The 24,002-nt window shown below is 45.4% G+C and overlaps 2 protein-coding genes across 6 annotated transcripts in view; one reads left to right on the top strand and one right to left on the bottom strand.

Annotated features, from left to right (window-relative positions):
* The window catches only part of LOC116954591 (hephaestin-like), a 33,937-nt gene extending 31,028 nt beyond the window's left edge, over nt 1–2,909 (top strand). For all 4 annotated transcript variants that reach the window (XM_076052409.1, XM_076052408.1, XM_032975233.2 and 1 more), the window contains one exon: nt 861–2,909. In XM_076052409.1, the coding sequence (XP_075908524.1) occupies nt 861–1,067 (207 nt within the window). In that variant the 3' untranslated portion in view covers nt 1,068–2,909. The remainder of the gene's footprint in view (nt 1–860) is intronic.
* MFSD1 (major facilitator superfamily domain containing 1) lies at nt 1,787–23,739 on the bottom strand. Of its 2 annotated transcripts, XM_032975235.2 has the most exons (17): nt 23,498–23,739; nt 21,239–21,291; nt 19,931–20,043; nt 18,909–18,951; nt 18,706–18,773; nt 18,100–18,208; nt 16,126–16,225; nt 15,070–15,168; nt 14,334–14,445; nt 13,717–13,773; nt 12,622–12,778; nt 11,724–11,821; nt 11,238–11,350; nt 10,768–10,815; nt 9,608–9,668; nt 5,466–5,577; nt 1,787–4,956 (listed from the first exon to the last, which is right to left on the bottom strand). In XM_032975235.2, the coding sequence occupies exons 1-17, from the start codon at nt 23,682–23,684 to the stop codon at nt 4,897–4,899; spliced, it is 1,590 nt and encodes a 529-aa protein (XP_032831126.1). In that variant the 5' UTR covers nt 23,685–23,739; the 3' UTR covers nt 1,787–4,896. The 2 variants fall into 2 exon arrangements, with proteins under 2 accessions (XP_032831126.1, XP_032831127.1); XM_032975236.2 differs by lacking the exons at nt 1,787–4,956; nt 5,466–5,577 and adding an exon at nt 6,163–9,006 and having other exon boundaries at nt 23,498–23,737.
* Between the last annotated feature and the right edge of the window lie 263 nt (nt 23,740–24,002).

Genomic DNA, 24,002 nt, shown 5'->3' with positions numbered 1-24,002 from the left:
ATCTGCCCACCCGTGGCTGGGCGTCGAGGAGGCTTCCGTGCAAGGACCCTGGGCTCGCCCCCGAGATGGCGGGCACAGCGGAAATGTGGACTCCGTCTCTCTGGGATCAGAATCAAAATCTTTATCCTGGAGAAATAGGATGAGCTCTATTGAAACTCTTTTTCACGGATGTCCAGAAGGGGCTCATTCCTTGAGAACTGGTTTGTATTGAGTGGCGTTGTTCACCGTATACACATACGAATGAAGATAGAGTATCCCCCACCGTTGCACGACCGGGTTTTCTCCGGATGTTTCAGTAAAGTCAGGTAGATAGAAAATAATAGATCACAACACAAGCGACCGTCATCAGGGCTGCCAGGTAAAAACCGCCGGGCTCGCTGCCGAACACTTACCGTACATTATCATAGGCTGCTGACATTTGGGCTAGGCTCATTTTAAACCCTGATAGTTTCCCTTGGAAGCTAACCACCCCCCCTTTTCCTGAAGACGACCGCTTGCGTTGCCATCGAAACGTCGTGGTTTTTTGTGATTTTACTTGAACCTCTCTCTGTGACTTTACCGAAAGACCCAAGAATATGAATTCCTGCAGTCACGAAAGCTTTAAGTCAAGGAATGTTTATTATTAATGTAGGGCCCTGTTTGGAAGGAAAACATATCATGCAATTTTAAGATCACCCCCCTCTCCAGCCACCCCGTTTGAAATGTTCTAGATCTGCCTCTGGCCAGAGAAATTCGGACAATGAGATGCAATGCGAGGGGATCACGGGATGGAAGCGAAGGGTCGAATTCGCCCACGTGTGCTCACCAGCGGGCTCACGAGCCGCGCGTACTGACCCGCGGCCTTGGCGTGTCTCGAGCAGGTGGGGGGCGGAACCCACCGAGCCGACGTCATGGACCTGTTCCCGGCCACGTTCGAGACGGCGCACATGAGGCCGGGCAACCCGGGCACGTGGCTCATGCACTGCCACGTGACGGACCACATCCAGGCCGGCATGGAGGCCACCTACACCGTCCTGCCACGCGGCACCGCCCCCGAGTCCAACGCGTGGATCAAGCAGCGCCGCTGAGAGGTGGCGGTGGTTTCCAGATTTCCTCCCACCCATCCCCCGTGGGTAGAATTGTGGTGATTTGGAGTCACGGTTTGAATCGTGGATCGCCATCACCGGCGCCTAGCAGGGCCACCGAGAGCTGGTGGTTGCAGCAGCAGCTAAGTCTCCCCTAACTCCACCAATCCTAGCAGTAGAATTGTGATGCTTTAATTCAAGGGGTAGCGATTTAAACCAGGAACCGAATGGCCTTACAACTAGGAAAGTATACGAAGTGAAATCGTGTGAACAATGCACGTGTGGGCGAACTTATATTTCACATTTTCATAAAAATAATTAAAAATTACAAGAAAAATTACAAATTAGACATTATGGTACCCTCAACTTGTCAAAAACAATTAAATAAATCGGTAATTTTTGTTGACTTTGGCTCGACACACTCTTGAGACATGACCGACAGTGTGACGCAAGGTTCTAACGTTATAGCTCGGACACACGATGCTGTCCGTAGCACACCGTGCTCTGACGTCGTACAAACACTCATACTGCATTGCCCAACTGTGATGTTACATCACACATCACACTGGCGTTGCCAGACATTGCCTCCACTACCACTACGCAAAACCTGGACCGATATACCATTAATTTTCAATTTACTTTCTATCAACAACAGTGCCTTTTGTTAATATAACGTGCACAACTCAAAGACAATACATAAAAGACTGAAACAAGCCCAAAGGTTATTTTGTCTAATCTCAAACTTTATTTTTCAAAAACTGTAAAACGAGAAACACTACAATACATAATTATTTTGAAATATTAAAACATTGCAAACTCCAGTGCGCATAAGCTACCGTCACAACGTGCTGCATTACACAGTCCTCTCTGGGCACGTCAAAAGACTGCGGTTGTGAAGCTGTTTCTGAGGCAGCGCACTCTCCAAATGAATGGCTGCACAGTCGTGCCCTCGAAACAGGGTGCACGGCTAATACCGTGTCCTGCATAAGGCAGCGGCGCTTTCGTGGGGACAAAGAACCACATTTAAAGAGTAGCGTTTTTGTTAAGTTGCACTTGCTCAAATGCCGAACAGCACGCAAAGCGACGCTGTCTCTCTCCCTCTTAAAACTAATTATTTAGCGACGCTGCCTTTGACAATTGGTGCACAAGCAGAGGTAACAAAAACAAAAGCTCAACATTCGTCGATAGGAGCGTGGCCTTCATTTAGACTGGAAGAATCTGATGAGCTGTGAAGCTCTTTCACAGACGTCCATTAATGGCCCTTCGCAGCACGTAGGCCGGTTAGAGGAGTTGGAGACAACGCGATATAGACATAGATACGTGCTGTGAAGGACCCATTGCACAACACCGTCACCTGTTATCTAATTTTTCTATTTAGGGCCACCGTTACTGACGAACGTGTCGAGTTTGCTTCGTCGCCCACGCCGCGTGGGAACAGCACACGGGGCAGCAGTGCAGGCCCAGCGGCGTCGGGTTTTGTGCATTCCAGAATTGTCTCGTAGCTTTCCTGTGGTTTCAAATGTCTTTTTTGTCTACCTCCCTTTTGTCTTGCTATTGTCGTTTGTAATGTAAGCAATAGAAATATAGAAGTCATGGTAATAACGGGAGTTTTGTTAACGAATGGACGAAGTGGATTAGCCTGGTCTTCCGGGGACGCGCGCTGTACTTGGTTACTAACGCTTGACAACGATCAGCAAGTAAACAAACACCCATGAAATGTATGTGTAAAGAGGTGAATTACAAGGCTTGTATTCGCACCGATTACTGTTGTCATGCCATGTCTATAAAGGTGTTCGACCCTTGCAGTGTTTGCTCCGTGGCAATAAAAAAACAGGCGTGCAACAATTCACTGCGCTCAGCCATGCATTGAATCGTGGATTCGGGGGCGACGTTTCAAAGTGTATAGCGTAGTCAACGTTATTATTTTCGTCTCAGTTTGCATCTTTTAATTTACGCAAATTTTTCGTTCTCTGGTTCTGTAGAGATGTTTCAGACACCTTGTGTAAATAAGATTAGCAAATATTTTTTTTTTTATCAAGCACAGTTATTTTAACGATGGTCACCCCACTTGTGCGTGGCTCGTGGGGGTTGTTTACCATGCCTGGTCAAGTGGGGGGGGGGGAGCATGGACGTTGGAGCATAGTACAGTACAACGGATTTGGCGGCAGGGACCCCCTCTGCTGCACACAACATAGCCCCCCACAACAGGCTGCAGCAGCTGTTTTAGAGATGAGTGGTGGTCACCCATTCAAACACTCTTTCAGGCTCGGCTGTGCTTAACTTCCGAGATCTGGTGAAATTGGGCGCATTCTCTGTGATTTTTGTTCCTAGGCCGAATACGTTTTATATGTTTAGGATAAATGGGGAAACCCAATTCACACTATGCACGAGAAATCACATCTAAAATTGTCGATTTAATTAATGCATTGTTGCATACCCAACAGCACCTATCGTGTCGTGAGAGTTCAGGGTGTGATTTTTAAATACTTTGGTGAAAAGGCCAGTGTAGGCAGCACCACAGGAGGCAATATGGCAGTCGATTCACTGCGAGTGTCTACTATGAAGTGATTGAGTCAAACAAGTCTAAAGCTTAGCTTATGTAATAAAAAAAACCCCATGACAAAGTAAACTATGCCAACGCAGCAGAAATACTTAACACACAGGCTTTCGCGACCAATATTATCCATAAGGGGGTTTTTTTAGGGTTGCAACAGCACACTGGTGTGTTGGAGAGTAATTCCACAACATTTTTTATTTGCTCTCCAACACACCAGTGTACTGGAGTGGTGGTAAATTGGCACGTTTTGTTTACGTGACAAACCTTACTCATTTGCTGTGTCGCGCGGAGGCGGGTTTAACGTGATTTATATTTATGTGATCCAACCCAAAAAAAATTTTTAAACCCTCTTATGGACATAAATACTTGTGTTCATTGCACTCCAGCAACAAAGAATATAATCTGTCGGCAACCGTGTTTGTCAGAGTTGCACAAACGTCCGTACACACGTCACCACCCTGCAATTGCATTGAGAGACATTCAAAGCATTTAGTACTCCACTCCATGACGGAGTAAACGTTAACTCTTCTCGATTGTCCCGTGGGCAGATTAGCGGATTATCCGGGAGTGGGGATTAACCACGCACTGTGGGCGCGCTCGCTGCTTTTTGGCTACTTCTCACGCAAACGAGGTGGGCAACTTCATGCCAACTCCTCAAACGTGTCGGTATATTAGTAATTCATTTAGTAAGCAACAAAAACAAAAGACATGCCATATTGTCACCACCCCCCGTTTCCAAGTCAATTACTTTTTTTTTTTACAACTTGAAATGTTTTTCATCCCCCGTCTTTTTGTTTTGTTCAAGCCGTCCCTTGCCCCACCCCCATTACCCCAGAATAATCGAGCGCCGACGACAACCCCACACCCTGTGTCCATCCGATTTTCACAGTTCAACAGACCACAACTGTAAACAATTCACAAGCAAATTCAAGCTCTTATGTGCAGTAGAATCTGGACATAAGCACACTTCTGATACGAGCCACCGCATGCCTACTGGTACACTAGTGAGCGTGAAAGGTCAATGGCAATGTCTGACACAAGATCGCTACTTCAGATATAAGCAACACCTCTCCTTGCTCCCAAGGAATTGTGCTTGTATCCAGGTTCTACTTTCACCGAAAAATGGTTACGACACTGACATGGCTGTTCAGTGGTTCATCGTGACGCTGCGACTTCAGTTCTTACTGAAGTCCCAAATGGGCAGTGCCCGTGCATTGACCGTTGCTTTGGCAGATGGCAAGACCCGGCTGCTTGTTCCGACGGTAAGGAAGCTCCTTACTTCAGCACGCTCCGACAAGCCAGGGAAGACAACTGCAGGCTGTAGTGAGCTGGAAGCTGCACAGAACACACGCGTACACAAAGACAAAGATTCCCCATATAGCCTTAACAGACTGTTGGGGCAAGTACTGTTAGCGAGCACCTATGAAGGCTGGCATGGCACACGAGGGGGTGGGTGTCCAGCATCATGCCCGACCGCCTTTGTCTCCGAAATGTCAATGCTTACACATCACACCAGGTACTCATTTGAGGCTGAGTCGACCTAGCTGAGGCACAGGACCAGTTCATATAATCACCACTGGTGTTGGCCTTAGTTGGTAAAATGAAAAAGTTACGTTTTTTTTTTCAGTAATTGGCGAGAAACGTTACATTACGGGACCATGATGCCGACAAACAAGCGCTTGCTCTCCTTCAAATGACATCACGGGATCTGTAACGTCAACTGTGACGCAACCCGCAGTATTAACCGGGGCGGCCTGCCAGATTCGAATGGCGAAACTCTGAAGCGCCTTCCCATCTCATAGCCCCGGACGGACAAATGCAAGGCGACCGATGCCGTCGCTCACCTGGGCACCCAGCCTGCACAGGTAACGGTTGCGTAGCGCAAATGCAGAGCGAGGACCCAGGCGTGTCAGATCCCTCTGGCTCTCACGTCGTCGGAGCTCTGCCCTCCTCGCCCTCCAGGATTGATGGGTGGATGGGAGGGATAGAACACACGAGGCACATGAGTAGTGAAAGGGGTTCGAAGATTGAGGGAGGTGAAGTTAAACGTGCATCAGTAAAGCAACAGGCTGCAAGAATAGGCAATTTGAAAAGTAATTTCTTTAGAACTGCTTTGTGGTTAGTTTGTTGTCCTTCACCCGTACCTCCGATTAGCACGGTTGGCTACGTACGGTGCGAAAGAAGTTCAACATACAAATACAGACTGTTTATAAAAAAACTAATTTTACTTTTAATTTACCAGTTAAGGCCCACTGAGCTATGTAGCTCTTTTTCAGAAGCGACGGGCCACGAATGATAGCTCAACGAAGTGGCTTATCATATGGAAATTTATAGCAGCCAAATACTCAATAAACGTCAGGGTCGGGAATGAACCCACGCATTCCTACATACCAGGCGAGGGAGTTAACGTCACAAACGCTCGACGACGCCGCATGCTGGCAAGGGTTTTTAAGTGCGGGAGAATGTGGTTGGCGAAGTGCGTGTAGTTACCTTAGCATGTGGAGCCGGACTACGTTAGGACAAACACAGTCAACGCGATCATAGCATTCGTTTTGCCATTTATATTTCAAGTGCACGACACCCGGTACAAATTCTCCCCCATCCTGAATTTTGAACGCGTAAAACGGAGCAGCACCATCCCATTCACAATCATACGATTTAATTGTGGTACTTTTGAAATGGCTAAACCTTATAAAAGTATGACAATGAAATACTTCGTATAATCTTTGACATTAAACATGGTAATTGGGTTAGTATTAAAATGTTCAAGTGACCCAAAACCCGTTCAGCTGTTAAATTTAAAATATAACAACCATGAACTCTTGCTTTCTTTAACAGAATTGTACATGCAGAATAATGCCTTGTAAAGCTATTGCAAGAATCATATACATTAAAAGATAACATTTAAAACAGCAAAATGCAACAATCTTATGAGTTATTTCTATATCTGCTTTGAACTTCTTTTTAACATTTAAAAATATTTGTCAACAAATGTAACTCCAAATTATGCTGTCGGCATCATGTTGTGTTCATGAAAAATGTATTGATATTCATCGCAGAGCATTGAGTGCAACACCCCATGTTGGACAACGGCCCATGGAAGCAGACGTCACAGAACTACTTAATTTCACCTCGCTAGTGCCTTCTAGCGAGGTGAAAGCATTTTTCCTCCCCAACATTCCGCTATAAAGTGATGTCATCGCATGACAGCCAAATTAAATGTTTCAAATTCTCACCAAACTAAAATTAAGTACGGGCGCACATTTCACGCCGTGATTTGTTTGTCAAGTCGCCGGCGCGCGAGCAGGCCGAGACCACCGTCGCTTTGCTGCACAAGAGGGCTCTCGGTTTAAAACGCCGGCGGGCGGCGCCCCGCAATTTTGACAACCAAGATCGAGGTGGTGCCAGCTCAGTGGTCTGACCTCTAAACCACCTGGCGACCTTTCGTTAATGAACAACGCGTACAACTTTGAGTGAAATGTAAAACCGAAGCATGCCAACGTTCATCGAGGGTGCGCATAATCGCCGAGCTACTGGTGTTGGCCATGAACAAATAGATTTAAGTGCAGCATTTAAAACCTATAAAGAGACCGGGTATATCGTAAATTACAACGGCAACAACGTTAAGCATCAATTGCAATTACAACAGAGCTCTCAGGATGCCCACAATTAAATGTTAAGATGCTTTTCGATTTAAAGCTTTCGTGACTGCAAGGATTCATCTTCTTTGGTTCTTTCGGTAAAGTCACGTAGAATGTGAATAAAATAATAAATTGATAAAATAAAATAACACAATATTTTATTTTATCAATTAAATTGATAAAATAAATTAAATTGATAAAATAAAATAACACAATATTTTATTTTATCAATTTATTAATTGATTCTCATTCTACGTGACTTTACCGAAAGAACCAAAGAAGAAGGTTAAGATGCTTTACGAGTACAAATTCAATTGTACAACAATCCAAAAATGAGACTGAATTAAGTGGTCATTCCCCTGTAATACCAATTGTGAGGTATTGCAGTTGATTCATTTGACCCAGGTTTTACAAAGTGCATCAAGGCAGCATGGAAAGTGCTTGCATTTCCCTAAGTTTTCATCAGACCTGGAATCAATTACAAACGTAACGGTGAAACGTAATGAATCGGTAATAACAATATCTTTTAGATTTGAAGTTTACTCTTTGGTTCTTTCGGTAGTCACGTAGGTAAAAATAAAAATAATAAAATCCGTGACTTTACCGAAATAACTAATATCATTGTAAGGTCTGATAACTTGTGTACACGTTCAGCCCCTTTGTCAATCCACTGCCGGATGAGGGTTTCCCCACGCCATTCAGGTTGTGGGGGGGGGGGGTTGTTATTTGATCATACTTCACCAAGCTGGTCAGTGCGGGTTGGCTATTGAGGGAAGCAGACTACTGGGAGCGTACGTAGTACAGTACCAACGGATTTTTTCTGCACTGCCCTCTGGTGCCAACACAGCCCTGTAGCAACCTACAACACCGAAGCACAATCAAGGCTTAACCCCGTTTAGTTTTCACGATCTGATGAGATCGGGCGCATTCCGGGCGAATCGGTAACAGATTTCTATCAACGATGGTGATGTAAATTGCAATCATAAACACGTCCCTACATCTGGTTTCTAAGACTGTAAAATCCCATTTGCCGCACCCAACTTCCCATCGTCTCTGTCCTGGAGTGCATTCCCAAATCTCATTCCCATTTATGTGACAAGGAGTGGATCCTGGTTCCTCTAAATGCTGTAACGCTGAACCCCCCACTGTGATGTCCAGCCCAAGAGAACTGCTGGATGCAGATACTTACAGAAATTGAGTTGTTCTAACACTGCGTGCCAGCGGTGTAAATAAATTCAGCAAGAGCATTCAAAGCAAGCAAAGCGCCCGATAGAAATTGCATACCCCACTACCTTTGCGGCACGGGAGCCACACAGGTACGAAAGCAAATCATCGATAAAATGTTTTTAAAGTAACGTGAATATTATATTTTTCCACGCGTGTTTTTACACGCCGATAGATTTAGTGCCATTATAAAATAAGCGCTTAGAGAAAAAGTGTTTTTGTATCTCAGTAGGATTATCTGTATAAGTAAAATAAACAAAATGACAAATTTTACATCTTAAAATTGCACAAGCGGGGACCCCACCCCCGATCTGTCGCTGCCGAAAGAAAAACGGCAGCCATGCTGATTTTACTGCAAGCGGGGGAGAAGCGCGCGCATCTGCCAAGCAAAATTTCTTTTTACAGAGCGTGCCAAGCCTTAAAGCTGCGAAAGCCAGATTCGAGAGCGGCAGAAGTTTAGGAAGTCGTCCCAGATGCCTCTCACATATAGACGGGGGACATCGCTGGAAATTCCGCTCAGCTGCAAAACAGCCAGCAAGGAGATGAACGGTATTATTTACTGCCAGGACGCAGGCCGTACACAAATAGGGCATCGCATTGCATTAGTCAGCCTTCAAAAGGGGGCTGCCACAATAAATTAAAGTCGGCATGCAATATGCGTTAGTAGATGCTCCAATATTGGAACTCATGAGATTGAACACATTTTTAAATGGTACGTATACGGATGTAAACACCTACGTCAATATACTAGTGCGTTGATGGTGACTCATGTGTAGCCATTTTTCTTTATTTCTAATTTAACACAGTTTCCAGACCGGTTCAGATATCACTGGCCACCGATGTTAGCCATGGACTGGACATCCAACTCGAGTTGCCAGGTTCATAGCGCAGCACAAGAACCAAATGCTTAATCACTTCCCACAAACTACTACATAATTAAGACGAACTAACATTTGGTATTGAGCTCATGAGAGAGCAGCAATGACTATTTCATTAAAACACAATGTATTTTTTTCATGTCAAAAAGCACATCACGGAGTCTATACAAAGTGTTGTTCTCTGTGCTGGGGGATGCTGTGCGCGTCAACTGGTGGCATCGCGTGCAGAGACGTTGTACTCACTCAGCTGCTTCGAGCTCTCGTTTCTTGTCTCTTTCCCTGGAGGAGAGGTTGAGGCCGCCGTCTGCACACGACACGGCGCGCGGCAACCCACCCGGTGAACGGAGACGCATGGAATCTCGTAGCCGGTGCACGCATGGCATCTCGTAGCTGCAGGAGCCGGTGTTATTGTGACGTATGTTCTCGCCACAGTTGCGAGATGTTAACTACCTTGCCTGATATACAGGAGGCTTTGGGTTCGATCCTGACCCTTGACGCATGTATATTTGGGGTTTGTGTGTTCTCGCTCTTCCTGGTGGTTGCGTGGATTTTACTCTGGGTCCACCGGTTATTTTCCTCCACATTTAGAAACATGCGTTTTACAGTATATGGCTGCTATAAATTTCCACGTGATAAGCCACTTCACTGAGCTATTATTTGCGGCCAGGTCGCTTATGAAAAAGAGCTACAACACAGCTCAGTGGGTCTTAGCTGGTAAAATAAAAATTGGAAAAACATGTTGAACTTCTTTCTCGCCGTACGTAGCCAACCGTGCTAATCGGAGGTGCACAATTGAAGTAAACTGTGGACGATTGAGTGCATCAACTATGAATGGCGACACACCATATCCTGATCCTTGTTGTGTAAGGTGTGAAAAAGGTACAAATATGCATTGATAATGTATGCACTGTTCTTGAAACTGGTGTAGGTCATTAAGTTGCAAGGACAACGCATATATTTTCAAATAAATATTTGTTTGCATTTTTTACCACAAGCACATGTGGTTAATGCAGACTTGATGCCTTGATGGTGTTTGACCATCTTACCAGCTGTATTTATGTATTTTCCTTTATCATTCAATATCTTGATACTGGCAAAAGCATCCCATCGAGAGGGGAATTTCACCTGGCAACACGTGGTGGCTAATTTTAATTCACTCCAGTCACTTCCGTCACTGCAAGGTTGACACGCACGTTAATGTGTTGAACTTCTTTCGGACGGTACATAGCCAACCGTGCAAATCGGAGGTGCAGGGGAAGGACAACAAACCAAACACAAAGAACAGTTAAGGTGTTTTTTTTTTTACGTGTGGCTCCTCAAAAGGTACTTGAAAGTCCAATTTGGTGCACTGGAAAGGAAAAAGTTTGCCACCCCAGTCGTTAGGTGTGTGCACCGGTGCTCACCTCTGATCAGGTCGATCAGGTAAAGTAGAACAGTGGCGATCAAGGCAACTGGAAGACAAAGGGAAAGGCATTACAACACGAGGAAGGAGGAAAACACGTTGGTCTGACCGCATCCACTCGGGACTTTAATAGCCAAGCGTAGAGCAGTTTATTAATTAGCAGACCCTCGGCCAATCCGCTGCTAGATGAAGGCCGCTCCCATGCGGTGTTGGTCACGAAGGCTGTTTGACCATACTTCACCACGCACGGTCATTGCGGGTTGGGGATGCCCGGAGACCGGTTCCGATGTCACTTGCCACTGTCGTTTAGTCGTGGCCGGGAATTGAACCTAGATCGGCGGGTTGATGGCGCGCTCACATATGGATTCTGTGCAACACTATCCGACACGCATTGTGCCCCACAGGGGTTGTACCCTGCTCGCGTGCGACACGACGCGCTGGCCACGCACAGGGCTCGACAGCGTGACTCACAGCACAAGCAGATGCAGAAGAAGAGCTCCAGGAAGAGGTATCCGCTCGAGTCCAGGATGGAGCCGGCAGCAATGGAAATCACCGCCAGCCCCAGGTTCTGTATGGACTGCATGCTGCAGCAGGAAAGCACGCGCGATTGGCAAAACTATCCAACAGTTTACAGCGATATAATTTTTCGTGATACGACACACAACCCCGTCTAAAACTTCCGCAACATGACGAGGACTGAGATATCATTTACACGTACTGCCCATTTTTTTTATAATCTTCCTGCAATGCCCCCAACTGCCCACAACGCCTACTACGCCTGTCTCTTGCCCACAGTGCGTGCCCACCCATCCAAGCACTATCCAGGTTCATGTTCTGCTGAGCTTTACAGTACTGTACTGTGCATTCAATTAACTAGAGTTACCGTTTATAGTGTTCAAATGGTACAAACTAAAATACGACTTAAAAATAACACCGACATCCCAACGCCACACTCACAATCCATAGGCTGTCCCAAGCTGGTGCTCCGGCACGAGAAACGACACCATTGGCCACAGCGCACATGCCAGTAGGGAATACGCCACTCCCATCAGGCTCTGCGTGGAAGACACACACCGTCCATTAAGGCATGGCATTGCCCAGCGGTAGCGTATTCGCCGCTTTTTGCAGAGGTTCACGGCTAAAATTCAGCGGCCGCCCAGGTTAATACTGTGGTTGCGTGATAACCACAATAATGACTACTGCGCGCCGTCTGTTTCACAGTGGACGTTAAAGATGCTCTGCTGTCGCCATGAGTAAGAGTGCTGGCGTCAGGATCAAATTTGACAAAATTGAAAATACTTGAAAACTACTCAATTGGGATTGTACATAGCAATCATTGCACCCTACTGGCAGACTAATCCCCCAGGTCACTCTTGCAAATGAGACATCCTGTTCTTATCCTAAGCACAACAATAGCTTTTAATTCAATGCGGTGGCCACCACGTGGCTCCGTAGCATTCTGTTTATGAATGGTGGTCACCCATCCATATTTTGCTAAACGGACGAAAAGATTATCATGGAGCTTATAATTGTACAATAAATCGTAATATTGCCATATTGTGGCATCTCTCCAACTGGATGTGGAAAGAAATCCGTCACTGGTGTGTGTACTCTCGTGTGTGCCTGCGGTTACAAACACGAGAACCCAAGGACCATACGCAACTTCACGCTGACCCAAAGATATATTCCAAAGTCATTGGGTGGGGGTGTGTTTGCAATTCACAAACTCTCAAGACAGCAATTGCACGGCTCAATCACTTGCATCTGGATCTCTCACCGCTGCTCTTCATAGGCAATATGAAAGAATAAGACTGCCATGCTTGCGTGTGAGAACGAGTGTTGGACGCGGTCTCACCATTGGGATCCAAGGATTCCAGAAGGTGAAGGCGAGCATGAGGTGAGCTCCCAGCGTGGCCAACACGGCCATGAGCACCCACAGGATGTTCTTGCCCACGCGATCCACCATGAACCCCAGCACGGGGGACGCGGGGGCCGAAATGACGTACACAATGCTGCACGTCAACGCAACACAAAGATGCAGACGCACGCACGCAACAAGGACGATAACTCAAAACACATACACAAGACAGATAGATAGCCAACAGATACAGAATGTGAATATTTATTTATACTGGAGGAATCCGTTGAGCTAAAAAGCTCTTTTTCACAGGTGTCCAGTAAGGGCAGGTCAGAACGTTACGAAAAGACGATAGGAGTGCAACGTATAGGAAAGGTAAACAAATACAATGTGTATTATTGGTTCTTTCGGTAAAGTACAATGTGCTTATGAAGATATGCAAAAGACACACAATACAGGCATGAATAGAACATGATACGCACGTGCAATTGTTTGGAAAAAACTAACGTAGAAAATTAACGAATATTCATGCATTTACTTTAACCTCTTTTTTTGACCCCCCAATGGTAACCCAATTGCGCTATCAGCATCGGTGTCACAGGACGAAGATTCCATTTCCATCTCTCGCACAGCACTGCGACCCTTCTTGTCAGGAATGGCCCACAAAAGCAGACATCAAAGAGCTACCTTTGAGAGCCCCTCAAGAGCTATTCTGGTCTACAGAGGAGGGGGCAACACTTTCCCACCCACTCCGCCACATTAGTCATATTCGTCGCATGACAGGCAAACTAATATTTTTAATTCCCAAAGCTGGAATTTTGCCAAAATGAAGTGCATAACCAGACTTTACGTGATGGATTGTTATATGTGTGTAGTTATTGGTGACTGGACTTAGACCATCACCTCACTGCACGCGAGAATCTGGTTTAACCGAAGGGGACTGTCTGGATTCGAACCCAGGATCTCAGCAGTGCTGGATTCAGTGCTCTGACCGCAGCCACCTGTCCAGTTCAAACATGTAGCAACATTGTTAAAATTGTCATTATACACGTGTGAAATAAAAAAAACAAATTAACTTCACCAGGGTCTTACCTGTTAACTGCTCCTGCGCTGGGGGCACTGAAGCCAAACTTCTCTTCAAAGAAAACTCTGAAAACGTTCAGCACAAGGGGGGGCGGGGATCAGTGATGAGGGGAGCAATGCTCAGGTTACTCTTGGAAACGAAACTATCGTGGCCTCCTAAAGGTCTCACAGGGTTACGTAAAATAAATACCATCCCACACGTCACATATAATATTTACAGCCCTTTGTGTCAATCCACTGTTGGGTGAAGGTCTCTCCATGTCGTGTTGGCCACGTGGGTCGTTTGGCCATACTTCACCACGTTGGTCACTTCTCATTGACCAAAGGGGTTGCCCAAAACTTGTTGACAAAATCCAATGGTTTGTTTTCGCTCTCAAATATGCAAACGTATTGCTCTACACAGCTTACCCATCGGCTTTCATATCGAAAAATAAAATAGTTCCAAAGACACTGTTGGAGAGCATTACATAATCCAATTTGTCAATTTTATAATTAGGCTTTCGCAAACAATGATATTCTTTATTTGAGCTTGTACACCACTGCCAACGAAGTCCTTTGGTTTCTTGACGATGAAAATGTTACGTGGCAGACAGTGGCAGTGGGGGGTGTGCTCTTGGAGTACGTACTTCCCCAGGCCGATGAATGGGAAAACTGCCACGTAATATCCGACGCACACCATGAAGATCATCCAGAGCGATGCTGGGAAGTCCTTGACGTCGGTCAGCCTCACCACCTCTCCTGCACGACACAGCGGGCGTTCAAGCGAGGCCAGCCACCACACAGGCTGTGCCGGATTTCCGAGCAATGACATCAGACATCATGGCCATAGGCTATGTGGGCGAAATACCGGTGATATGTAATGGGAAATTGGTCCATCTGCATATTTGTGAAGAAGGGCCATTGCCCAAAACGTAATCGATATATTTCTTTTTAAGACCACATTGTCATTAACGAATGTGTTAAAAGTGTTTTCTGCAAATTAATGGGCTATCTAAACTATAAAAAAAATTACCGTGTAAGGCCCACACTGAGCTATGTAGCTCTTTTTCAGAAGCGACCTGGCTACAAATTATAGCTTAACGAAGTGGCTTATCACGTGGAAATTTACAGCAGCAAAATACTATAAATGCATGCGGATTCAAAATGTCGAGGAAAAACCAGAGGACCCAGAGAAAAATCCACGCAACCACAGGGAGAACATGCAAACTCCAAATATACAGGCATCAGGGTTGGAATTGAACCCACAACCTCCTACATACCAGGCAAGGTAGTTAACATCTCGCCACCACGGCACCATCCTCATCTCCTGCCATGATTTATATTTGACACAATTACATTTAACCTCTGCTCAGTGCAGCCCACCTGTTTTGCCTTGCTCCTTGTGCAGGATTTTTTCGGCACGCTTGTCCAGGAAACCCAGGATGAGCGCACACACCAGCGAGAAGAGGCAGGTGATTGACGCTGTCACAATATCACAAACACAAGGCAACACAAACGCGTTTTTTTTGTAGGGTCTAAAATGGGACCGCATCACAACACGCCGTACGGAAAACAGTATTTATTTTATAGAAGCAGTCAGCTAGCGGGAAAAGAAAGGAAGACTCTGAGCCTCGATGTGAAAAACTCCTATAACCAACACGGGGAGGGGGTTAGGAAGTCTATGGGGGCCTCTATGCGAGTCTATTGATCTGTGCGGAATTCTATTGCTTTCTGTGCAAAATTGTGGGTCTGTGTAAGTTCACGAGTTTTTGTCTGCATATATAGGCCTCTGTGTTTTTGTCTGTAGCTCTAATTATGTGGCTCTGTCAGTCTATATAATACAATGTGCATTTATGTACCATCTCAAATGAGACCGTTGAACAGAAAACAATGGGCGTATTTATTTTATGTAATGAGGCAGTGAATCAGACTGAGGAAATAAAATGAAGGTTTTGAGCCTGGACTTGAACAGAGGCAGGAAGTCGATGGCACGGATCGCTGGGGGAAGGAAGGGAGATCCAAGCACAAACAACACCCCACACATCACATTTGGCTGCAGCAGTGCTGGGTGAAATGGTGCTTTACAATAGCAGCAGCATAAAGTCCAATAGAAAAATCCCAGCATTGCCCATCTCCAATTTATCACAAAATGTTAAGACTGGTTACACATTTGTGAAGTGCATTCTCTCTTTAATTCCTGTGTTCAAACCTAGTTGCTTTTTCACGTTGGAAAAATGATGGCATTTACTGTCATTCTGGGTCTTTGCAAACACCCTCGAGTGCAAGCAACAGGAGCGTGCAATCAAACAGCAACGTCACTAGAAATGTGTGTTGTTGGTTCAATGTGGAGCCGTTATGAATGCGAGAAAGGTTGATTTGTCATTGGATGGCGCTGCTTGGAAGAGAACCGGGGGGTGGGATGCATGGCCTACCACCTACCGATCATGAGAGAGATGCCCAGGCAGGAGTGACCCGACCCAAATGTTTGCGCCACTTTGTTGTACAGAATGCCCATCACATTCATGTTCACTGTACTTCCCTGGAGGCAAAAGCAAACACATAGAAGGTGTCTATTAAAGGTGTCAACATTCCATAAAAAATCCCGATTTAGATTAGACATCATTTGAATTTCCAGCGCTCACTCAGGACTGAATATATACATGGCGTGTACAGAGGTATCATCCATAGACAGGTACTTGATTGGATAAAACCAAAGAGCAACATCGCCCCCTGATGACGAAAAATAAGAAGAGGTTTTACCTTTTCTGGCAATAAAACAGGTATGTTCAAAATACAAAACAGATACCTTTTGCAAGGCATCAAGTCTGCATTAACCACACGTACTTGTGGCAAAACATGCAAACAAACATGCTCTGATAATATACACATTTGATTTGGTGCTTTCGTGACTGCAGGAATTACTCTTTGGTTTTTTCAGTAAAGTCACGTAGAAATAAGAAATAATAATAAAATTACATAATAGCATACGACGTTTCGATTGCAACGCAAGCAACCATCATCAGGTATAGAAGAGCTAAATTTAAGAGAGAGAGGAAACACAGAACCGCAGATATATACAGACACCTAAGTAGAGGGAGTTAACACAGAGACACAAAGAGACACAACGTACGGAGCACAGAGAGACAGGGTCTCTGTGCCGAGGCCTTAGCATGTAGGGGAGACAAATAGAGATGGAGAAGCACATCAAATCGAACAAGATTTAGTAAAATTTGGAAACAATATAATGCAGCACAGAGGGTCGGTCAAAACACAATTAACGTATGGTCTGGCTGATTATGTAATTTCAAAGATTGCTAAATTATAGGTTAACTCTCTCTGCTTAGATGTCTATATATGTGTCTGCGATCTGTACTCTATCACTCTTAACCTATAATTTAGCAATCTTTGAAATAACAATCAGCCGGACCATGCGTTAATTGTGTTTTGACCGACCCTCTGTGCTGCATTATATTGTTTCCAAATTTTACTAAATCTTGTTCGATTTGATGTGCTTCTCCATCTCTCTTTGTCTCCCCTACATGCTAAGGCCTCGGCACAGAGACCCTATCTCTCTGTGCTCCGTACATTGTGTCTCTTTGTGTCTCTGTGTTAACTCCCTCTACTTAGGTGTCTGCGGTTCTGTGTTTCCTCTCTCTCTTAAATTTAGCTCTTCTATACCAGATGATGATTGCTTGCGTTGCAATCGAAACGTCGTATGCTATTATGTAATTGTATTATTATTTCGTATTTCTACGTGACTTTACCGAAAAAAAACAAAGAGTAATATACACATCGTCTTGATTGGCCTACACCAGAGAAGCCTTCTGAATGGCCTTGTCTCACCAGTGTTAGACCAGAGAACAACGCCAAAAGGCGAACAGTACAAATACAGTGCAAGTATCAAAGCATCAATAGCTTGGGGTGAGAAGTTATTTTTTTCACTTTGGAAAAAATATGGCATTCACTGCCATTCTGAATCTTCAGATCCACACCAAAAAGGCCTCATCGCTCCCCGTTGGCAGGCTACCCATTGGTGTAACTGTAGCATATTTGTGGTAACGTCGCATTATAAGAATGGCACGGATGTCATAAGCACGAACAAATATTGTTATTAGTAGTTTGAGACGGTTATACAAAAACTATGTATATATACATTCACACGTGGCACTACAAAGATTGAATCGTACTAGTCTCGTCCCCATAAAGGTCCACATGTCCACCACAGCATTGGCAACACATTACCACCTCCGATTAGCACTGTTCGCTATGTACGGTGTGAAAGTTCAACATACACACATACATCACGATTCTAACTTGCCATTCTGGATTTATTGTGGTGGATTTGAGGCTGGCCAAATACGTTTTGAGTCTCACTGCTCACCGGCATACAAAGTCCAGTTCACAAAAACATACCAATCGAGCCATGCTGAGCTGCAGACCAAACACCAGGTTAAGCTCCTTGCCTTTGAACCAGTTCACCGCGTACGTGTTTTGAGCCACAGCCAGAGACTCCCCGCCGATACTGTGAAATTCAGACACGTAACAAAGCACAGAGCACGAGTATATTATCAGAGAATGTTTGTTTGCATGTTCACCACAACTACCATGTGTGGTTCATGGAGACTTGATGCCTTGCAAAAGGTTTCTATTTGGCGTTTGAACATCTTAACACCTATATTCTTAGTTCTTTCGGTAAAGTCACGTTGAAGGGAAACAATAAAATAATAAAATATATATAAAACAATAAAAATTCTCACGACGTTTCGACCATAACACAAACGGTCGACCGTTTGTGTTATGGTCAACGTGACTTTACCGAAAGAACTAAGAATATGAATTACTGCAGTCACGAAAGCTTTAAATCAAAATCTTAACACCTGTTATATTGCCAGAAAGGGGTAAAACATCTTCTTATTTTTCATCATTTTGATACTGGCAAAAAGGTGTCAAAAGTCTAGAAAATATTTGTCCTTTTTGAGATGCTTCTTTCACCAGGACACTCTCCATGAGCACACTTACCCAAAGATAAATCTTCCCAGCTCCATGAGCCAGTACGCATTGGTAAACGCTCCGACAGCAACGATGATCTGCAGCGGTCGCAAAGACGTGACGCGATAACATCAACACTGTTAATCTGCGGGAAATTCATTTTTTTTATATCAAAGTTCAAGAATCTGTGTTTGAATATACAATGCGATCACTGCCAGGGGCACTGAACTCACCTGGCCAATGAAGACAAAGAGGCCAAAAATAATTGTTCCAAGCCTGTGAGGGAACGACAATTGAATTTAGAAATTGTTTTACGTTGATGTTCAGAAAATAACTGAAATATATAAAAATGTAATCTTAAGAAACAATAATTAAAATACACTCGCATCAAGATTTCAAAATAGACTGCCATGAAAAGCAGCATACCAATTCACTGAGAGAAGTGTTCAATCAGTGGACATTGTCTACTATGACATGTAGATTGGAAACAACGAAGCCGACGTGGAAACTGGAACAAAACTGAAGAGAGTATGCAAAGAAGCATGCAGGGATGCATGCTTGGAATGACACTTGGTTCTGTATTTACATGGAGAACCTCTTTCGCACCATACGTAGCCAACTATGCTAATCGGAGAAAAAAAAAAGACGTGCCTGTCATCCAATTGTAGTATTAAAATTAATGTGCAAATTGACCGAGCATAAATTGGCCTTTTCCGTGACAGAAAATTAGAAACGCAGTCTTGCACAGTCAAAACATATATTCTGTTCTTGACCCGATCGTGCGGCAAAGATGCGTGCGGCAATGGATAATAACGTTTGCTAGCTTTTTCGAAGTGGTAGATCTGATGTGGCCACGAGTCATAGGTTGCCCAGCCCTGCTTTAGACAAATGTACAAATTACGTCACGTGCCAATGGTGGTGAAGGAGAAGTGGCGGAGTGGATGAAAAAGAAAATGCTGAACGAGGCAGTCAACTGGGATGTTGACAGACTGTGGTGGTGATAAAGAAAATAGGCCGAGTAAAGGCAACATAAACATAAAGGTAAATCATATGCGACAAAGGTTATACAAACATATTCAAAGTACAGCTCAGGCCATTCATGACATTCTGTTGATCGTAATTGTGTATTCTGAAATAAACTATGTTGGGAAAAGAAGCAAACTCTTTCGATGTGGAAGAAGGGAAAGAGACGTGATGGCAAGCTGCGGAGACACGGGCAGCAGGGGATGTGGCTTTTTTCAAGGAGATTCCTCACCTGACCCCAAAAACGCGGTCAATGAGGAAGCCTCCGAAGAAGCAGAGAATCACGTTGGGCCACGAATACCAGGCATAGAGCTGCATGAAGGAGGCTGTGTTCACTTTCATGTCCTAGCACGCACGCGTAAGCAAGCCAATGTGAGCACACATACAATATGCACACAAAAACTAAATCCCCCGTGTTGCCTTTATTATACTAACAGTGCAATGGGAATATGTAACTCCAACAATAATTTGTATTTAATTAGCAAATGGTCCTTTTTGCTCATGTTTGTCTCAAAGTTTTGGTTATTGATTTCATCGATTTAACCAGTTTATATTAAAAAAATTATCAAATTAGATCATCTTTATCAGTTACAGAGCACATGTTTGTGGATAAACGAATACAGATGTAAGGGATCTGCCAGCCACCCTCACACACGCACCATGCAGACATGAAATCTCCGCTCTCAGTATAACACGCACCAATCACACGCATGGGAATGCGCTAGACGGGGGTCAGGGGTTAAAGGGTACTGACGTCACCCGGACCAGGCGTGCCCAACGTGGATGTGTATTGGGAACGAGGGCGGAGATGGAGGGGTTAAAAGGGGCTGTGAGACGCGTGTTCGGGGTTGGTTTTGGAACGAGTGTTGCTGTGGGTTGGAGAAATAAAGAAGTGCTTAACCAGTCTCCGACTCCTCTTCACAGGTATCCCTCGGTATGCGAAAGTTCAGTTTACAAAATTTTGCATTAACAGCATTCACAAATTATGCACACTTTTCGATTGAACGAAATCGAATTTCCGCGTTGACAAAATTTCACTTCGGCACGCGGTGTGAGATCATCAAACAAGCAGCGACCCGGAAGGCTGCGTCGTCATCCATCCGTGACAGCGACAGTGTCCCTGCAGTGCCACAGTGATGGATTCGCATTGCCTTGCAAGTCATTCCAACATGCGGCAGATCTTTTGTTTAGTTCTCTGAAAAGGTTATTTTTTTTTAATTTAACATTCATCATTCCATCGATTTAATGGTTGTTCTTTATTGTATGTTTAATTTTTTTCGCACCGTACGTAGACAACTGTGTGAATCGGAGGTGGTGTATATTTTTAGGTTAGGAGTAGAGTTGGAATGACTGCTCAAAACACATCCCTTATTTTTAGTATTCAATTAATGGGAAAAGCCGTTCCCATTACAAAATGTCATTGTCCTCGCGTGTGTTTTTGAAGAACGCATCCCATCCGTGAATTAAGGCACCCCTATAGGGCCAATGCCTAAACAATTTCAACCCCAGTTGGACGTTGTAAAAAAAAACATTCATTTACCTGCATAACCTGCGTCTGCAGGGCTGCTGGGTTGTCATAACAGAAGTAGCTTCCTAAGAGGGGGCAAAAATCACACATTTATAACAGGTTAATCGTGTTGTTGTTTTTCTTGGGTAAGAAAAAGGCTTGCATATATATTTGGGGGAAAATGCCCCATCATGATATCACATCCATTAACTTAAGTATCTGTGCCAACGGTATATGATTTGCAAACTTGTGGTTACTCATTAGCTCCTTGGTTTGCCTTAAGTGCAAAGATTATGCAAGGCTCAAATTGTGTACGTTAAAGAATCACATGGTTACAGGCGGCGACTAAAAACATGTCCAGGAAAGAAATACGCTCATTTAGAGATATAGTGAACAAACAGCAAGAACACTGATGTCCTTGGGGTATCGTTCACGAGTTCACCTCCAGTTCCTTAATTTTATTCAAGATCTGAAGCCTCAAGGAGTAAAAATCAATGGGAGAGCACTCCTTTCTGTCCTGGAGTACTGTACGTTTGTATGTATACTGGAACTTCTTTCGTACCGTACCAATCGGGAGGTGCGGGGGAAGAACAAACTAAACACAAAAAGCAGTTCTTAAGAAATTAGTTTTCAATTTAGGTTTCAAAGTACGTAGCTCCAGTGGCTTCCAAATATCGTAAGGAAGAGCGTTCCAGACGGCCGTAGAAGCGCATCTGAAAGCGCCGCGCGATGCGGTGAGCGCCGCCTCTGTTCGATGGCTGAGTCAAAAGTACCTGAGCTCACAGCCACGAAGGAGACGTTCCTATCTAGCCTAAAGCCAACATTCCTCGCCCACCCAAACACATCTTATACTTACACTATTTGAACTTACATTCTTTACCTATGTTATGTATTTATCTTTAACGATCTGCGTACCTTTCCTACACTTTGCACTCCTATAGTCTTTCGCGTTGTTTGTTGCCTCTAACTTTCTTCACCCGCCCCTACTGGACATCTCCGTGTCCTCTTAGACGTGTCTTCCCCTCCTTCGGCTGCCACTCCATTCCGAGTCTCGACGATCTGCAGCGATCATTGCGACCCGACTGTCCTTCCCCCGCACCTCCCACGAGCACGGCTGGCAGGGTATGGTGCGATAGACCTTGAACATACATGCATGCTTATCTTCCAGTAACTTGTCCTGCACAAGACTTACACTTCTGTTAAGTCAAAATAGTGTCCCTTAGTGTCTGCGGCCTGCGTGTGTTCCTTCATCCACGCCTTCCTCTTTCTGTCCCTTCATGTATTACCCCGTCCCGTTTTCCAAAATCACTGCACACATTTTTCTCTTTCTCAACCCGGTCCACCTTCCACAACCGCCCGAGATATCGTACACCCATGTGCTCTCCAGTTGTACCCCTCCGGCAATTGTTGTGGAATCGATTAAAAAGGTAACATAATCAACGTAGCCTAACAAAAAGCACCAAACATTGTTTTAAACCAGTGACATACTTTTACCCGCTGTGACATATAGCTAAGCATCGTGGTCATTGACAACGACGGCGGGATTCGCAGTGTACAAAGGTACAAGGAGATGCAGTAGATGGGCAGATAGAGAGGAACAGGGATTGGGAACACGCGGGCTAACGACATCAATGGATCTTAGTGAGAAGAGTGAGAGAGGGTGGCCGAGCAGGCCGTGGGGGGTGGCCGAGCAGGACAGGACGCGAGAAGAGGCAGCGGTCGATGTTCGTCACGGAGTGCCCGGCGAGGAACGGACCACATCCAAGAGGCCTCTCGCCCGTCCGCCAAGACGGCGGGGCGATGGAATGGGGTCGTGTGCGGCCGCGGGGTGGACGGCGAAGATGGTGAGGTGGCCTAGAGAGGCCTTCATCCAGCAGTGGAGTGGCCACATTCCACGATTGCCCTCAAGGGGAACTCGCGCAAACTACGGAAGTGTTGCAACCAGAACTTCTGCTTTACTGATTATCACAGCGGCGCCACGTTAATTCGACTTGTGTTGGTCGAACGCTTGGTTTAAAGTCGACAAACACGCGGCTCGGCGCAAGCGAGGTAGTTGCCCCAATTCCTTTAAGCAAAAAAAATCACTGCAATTAACCACGCACGGAAGGGGGTTACATTTCATAGCACGCATAAGCACGCGTCTCCACTCCAAACCAATCAGGTTCACGCTCCGGCCTCCGCGTGATTGACGCCGACCCATAAGCGGGTCTGTTTGCAATCCCGCGAGCCAATCACGAGCGGCAGGAGCGCATGCGCGCTACCAATTGTAAACGCGACCAAACGCTCTTATACCGAAGCCCAGGAAGCACATGAAGACGAGGACCACGAAGCGGTGGGGCGTGCGCCGCGGGTTGCACAGCGGCGAGGCGCCGCAGCCGGATAGCGCCGCCTCGTCGTCGTCGCCTCCATCGGCACCGCCGCTGCCGATTTCGTTGCCGCCATCGCCGGCACCGAGAAGCGCCTCCGTCTCTTCCGCCATTGTCGCCAAACAACAAAAAAAACCGGCCCACGTGACCACGAGGCGCGTGAGTGCACGTGACGTAACCGCCCGGGAACCCTCATTTGCATGACCACGCCTTACGTCCTGAGGGTTTATTTTGCATATCCACGCTCCTTCCCTGATGTTAATTAGCACGACCACGCCCCGGTTTAATAATTAAATAAAGCTGCTGCGTTGGCGGTGAGCGCGCGTGACAACTCAAACTAAAGCCGCTCGCCCGCCCCCCCTAGAGATCGGGGTCGGCACGGTGGCCGGGAGATGTTAACTACCTCGCCTGGTGTACAGGAGGTCGTGGGT

The sequence above is a fragment of the Petromyzon marinus genome, chromosome 55, assembly GCF_048934315.1.
Source record: "Petromyzon marinus isolate PM22_M1 ecotype Great Lakes invasive population chromosome 55, UKy_Petmar_22M1.pri1.0, whole genome shotgun sequence".
In the NCBI taxonomy this organism is placed as follows: Eukaryota; Metazoa; Chordata; class Hyperoartia; order Petromyzontiformes; family Petromyzontidae; genus Petromyzon; species Petromyzon marinus.
The sequence above is the reverse complement of the archived record's forward strand: the minus strand, read 5'-3'. Positions and strand labels throughout refer to the sequence as shown.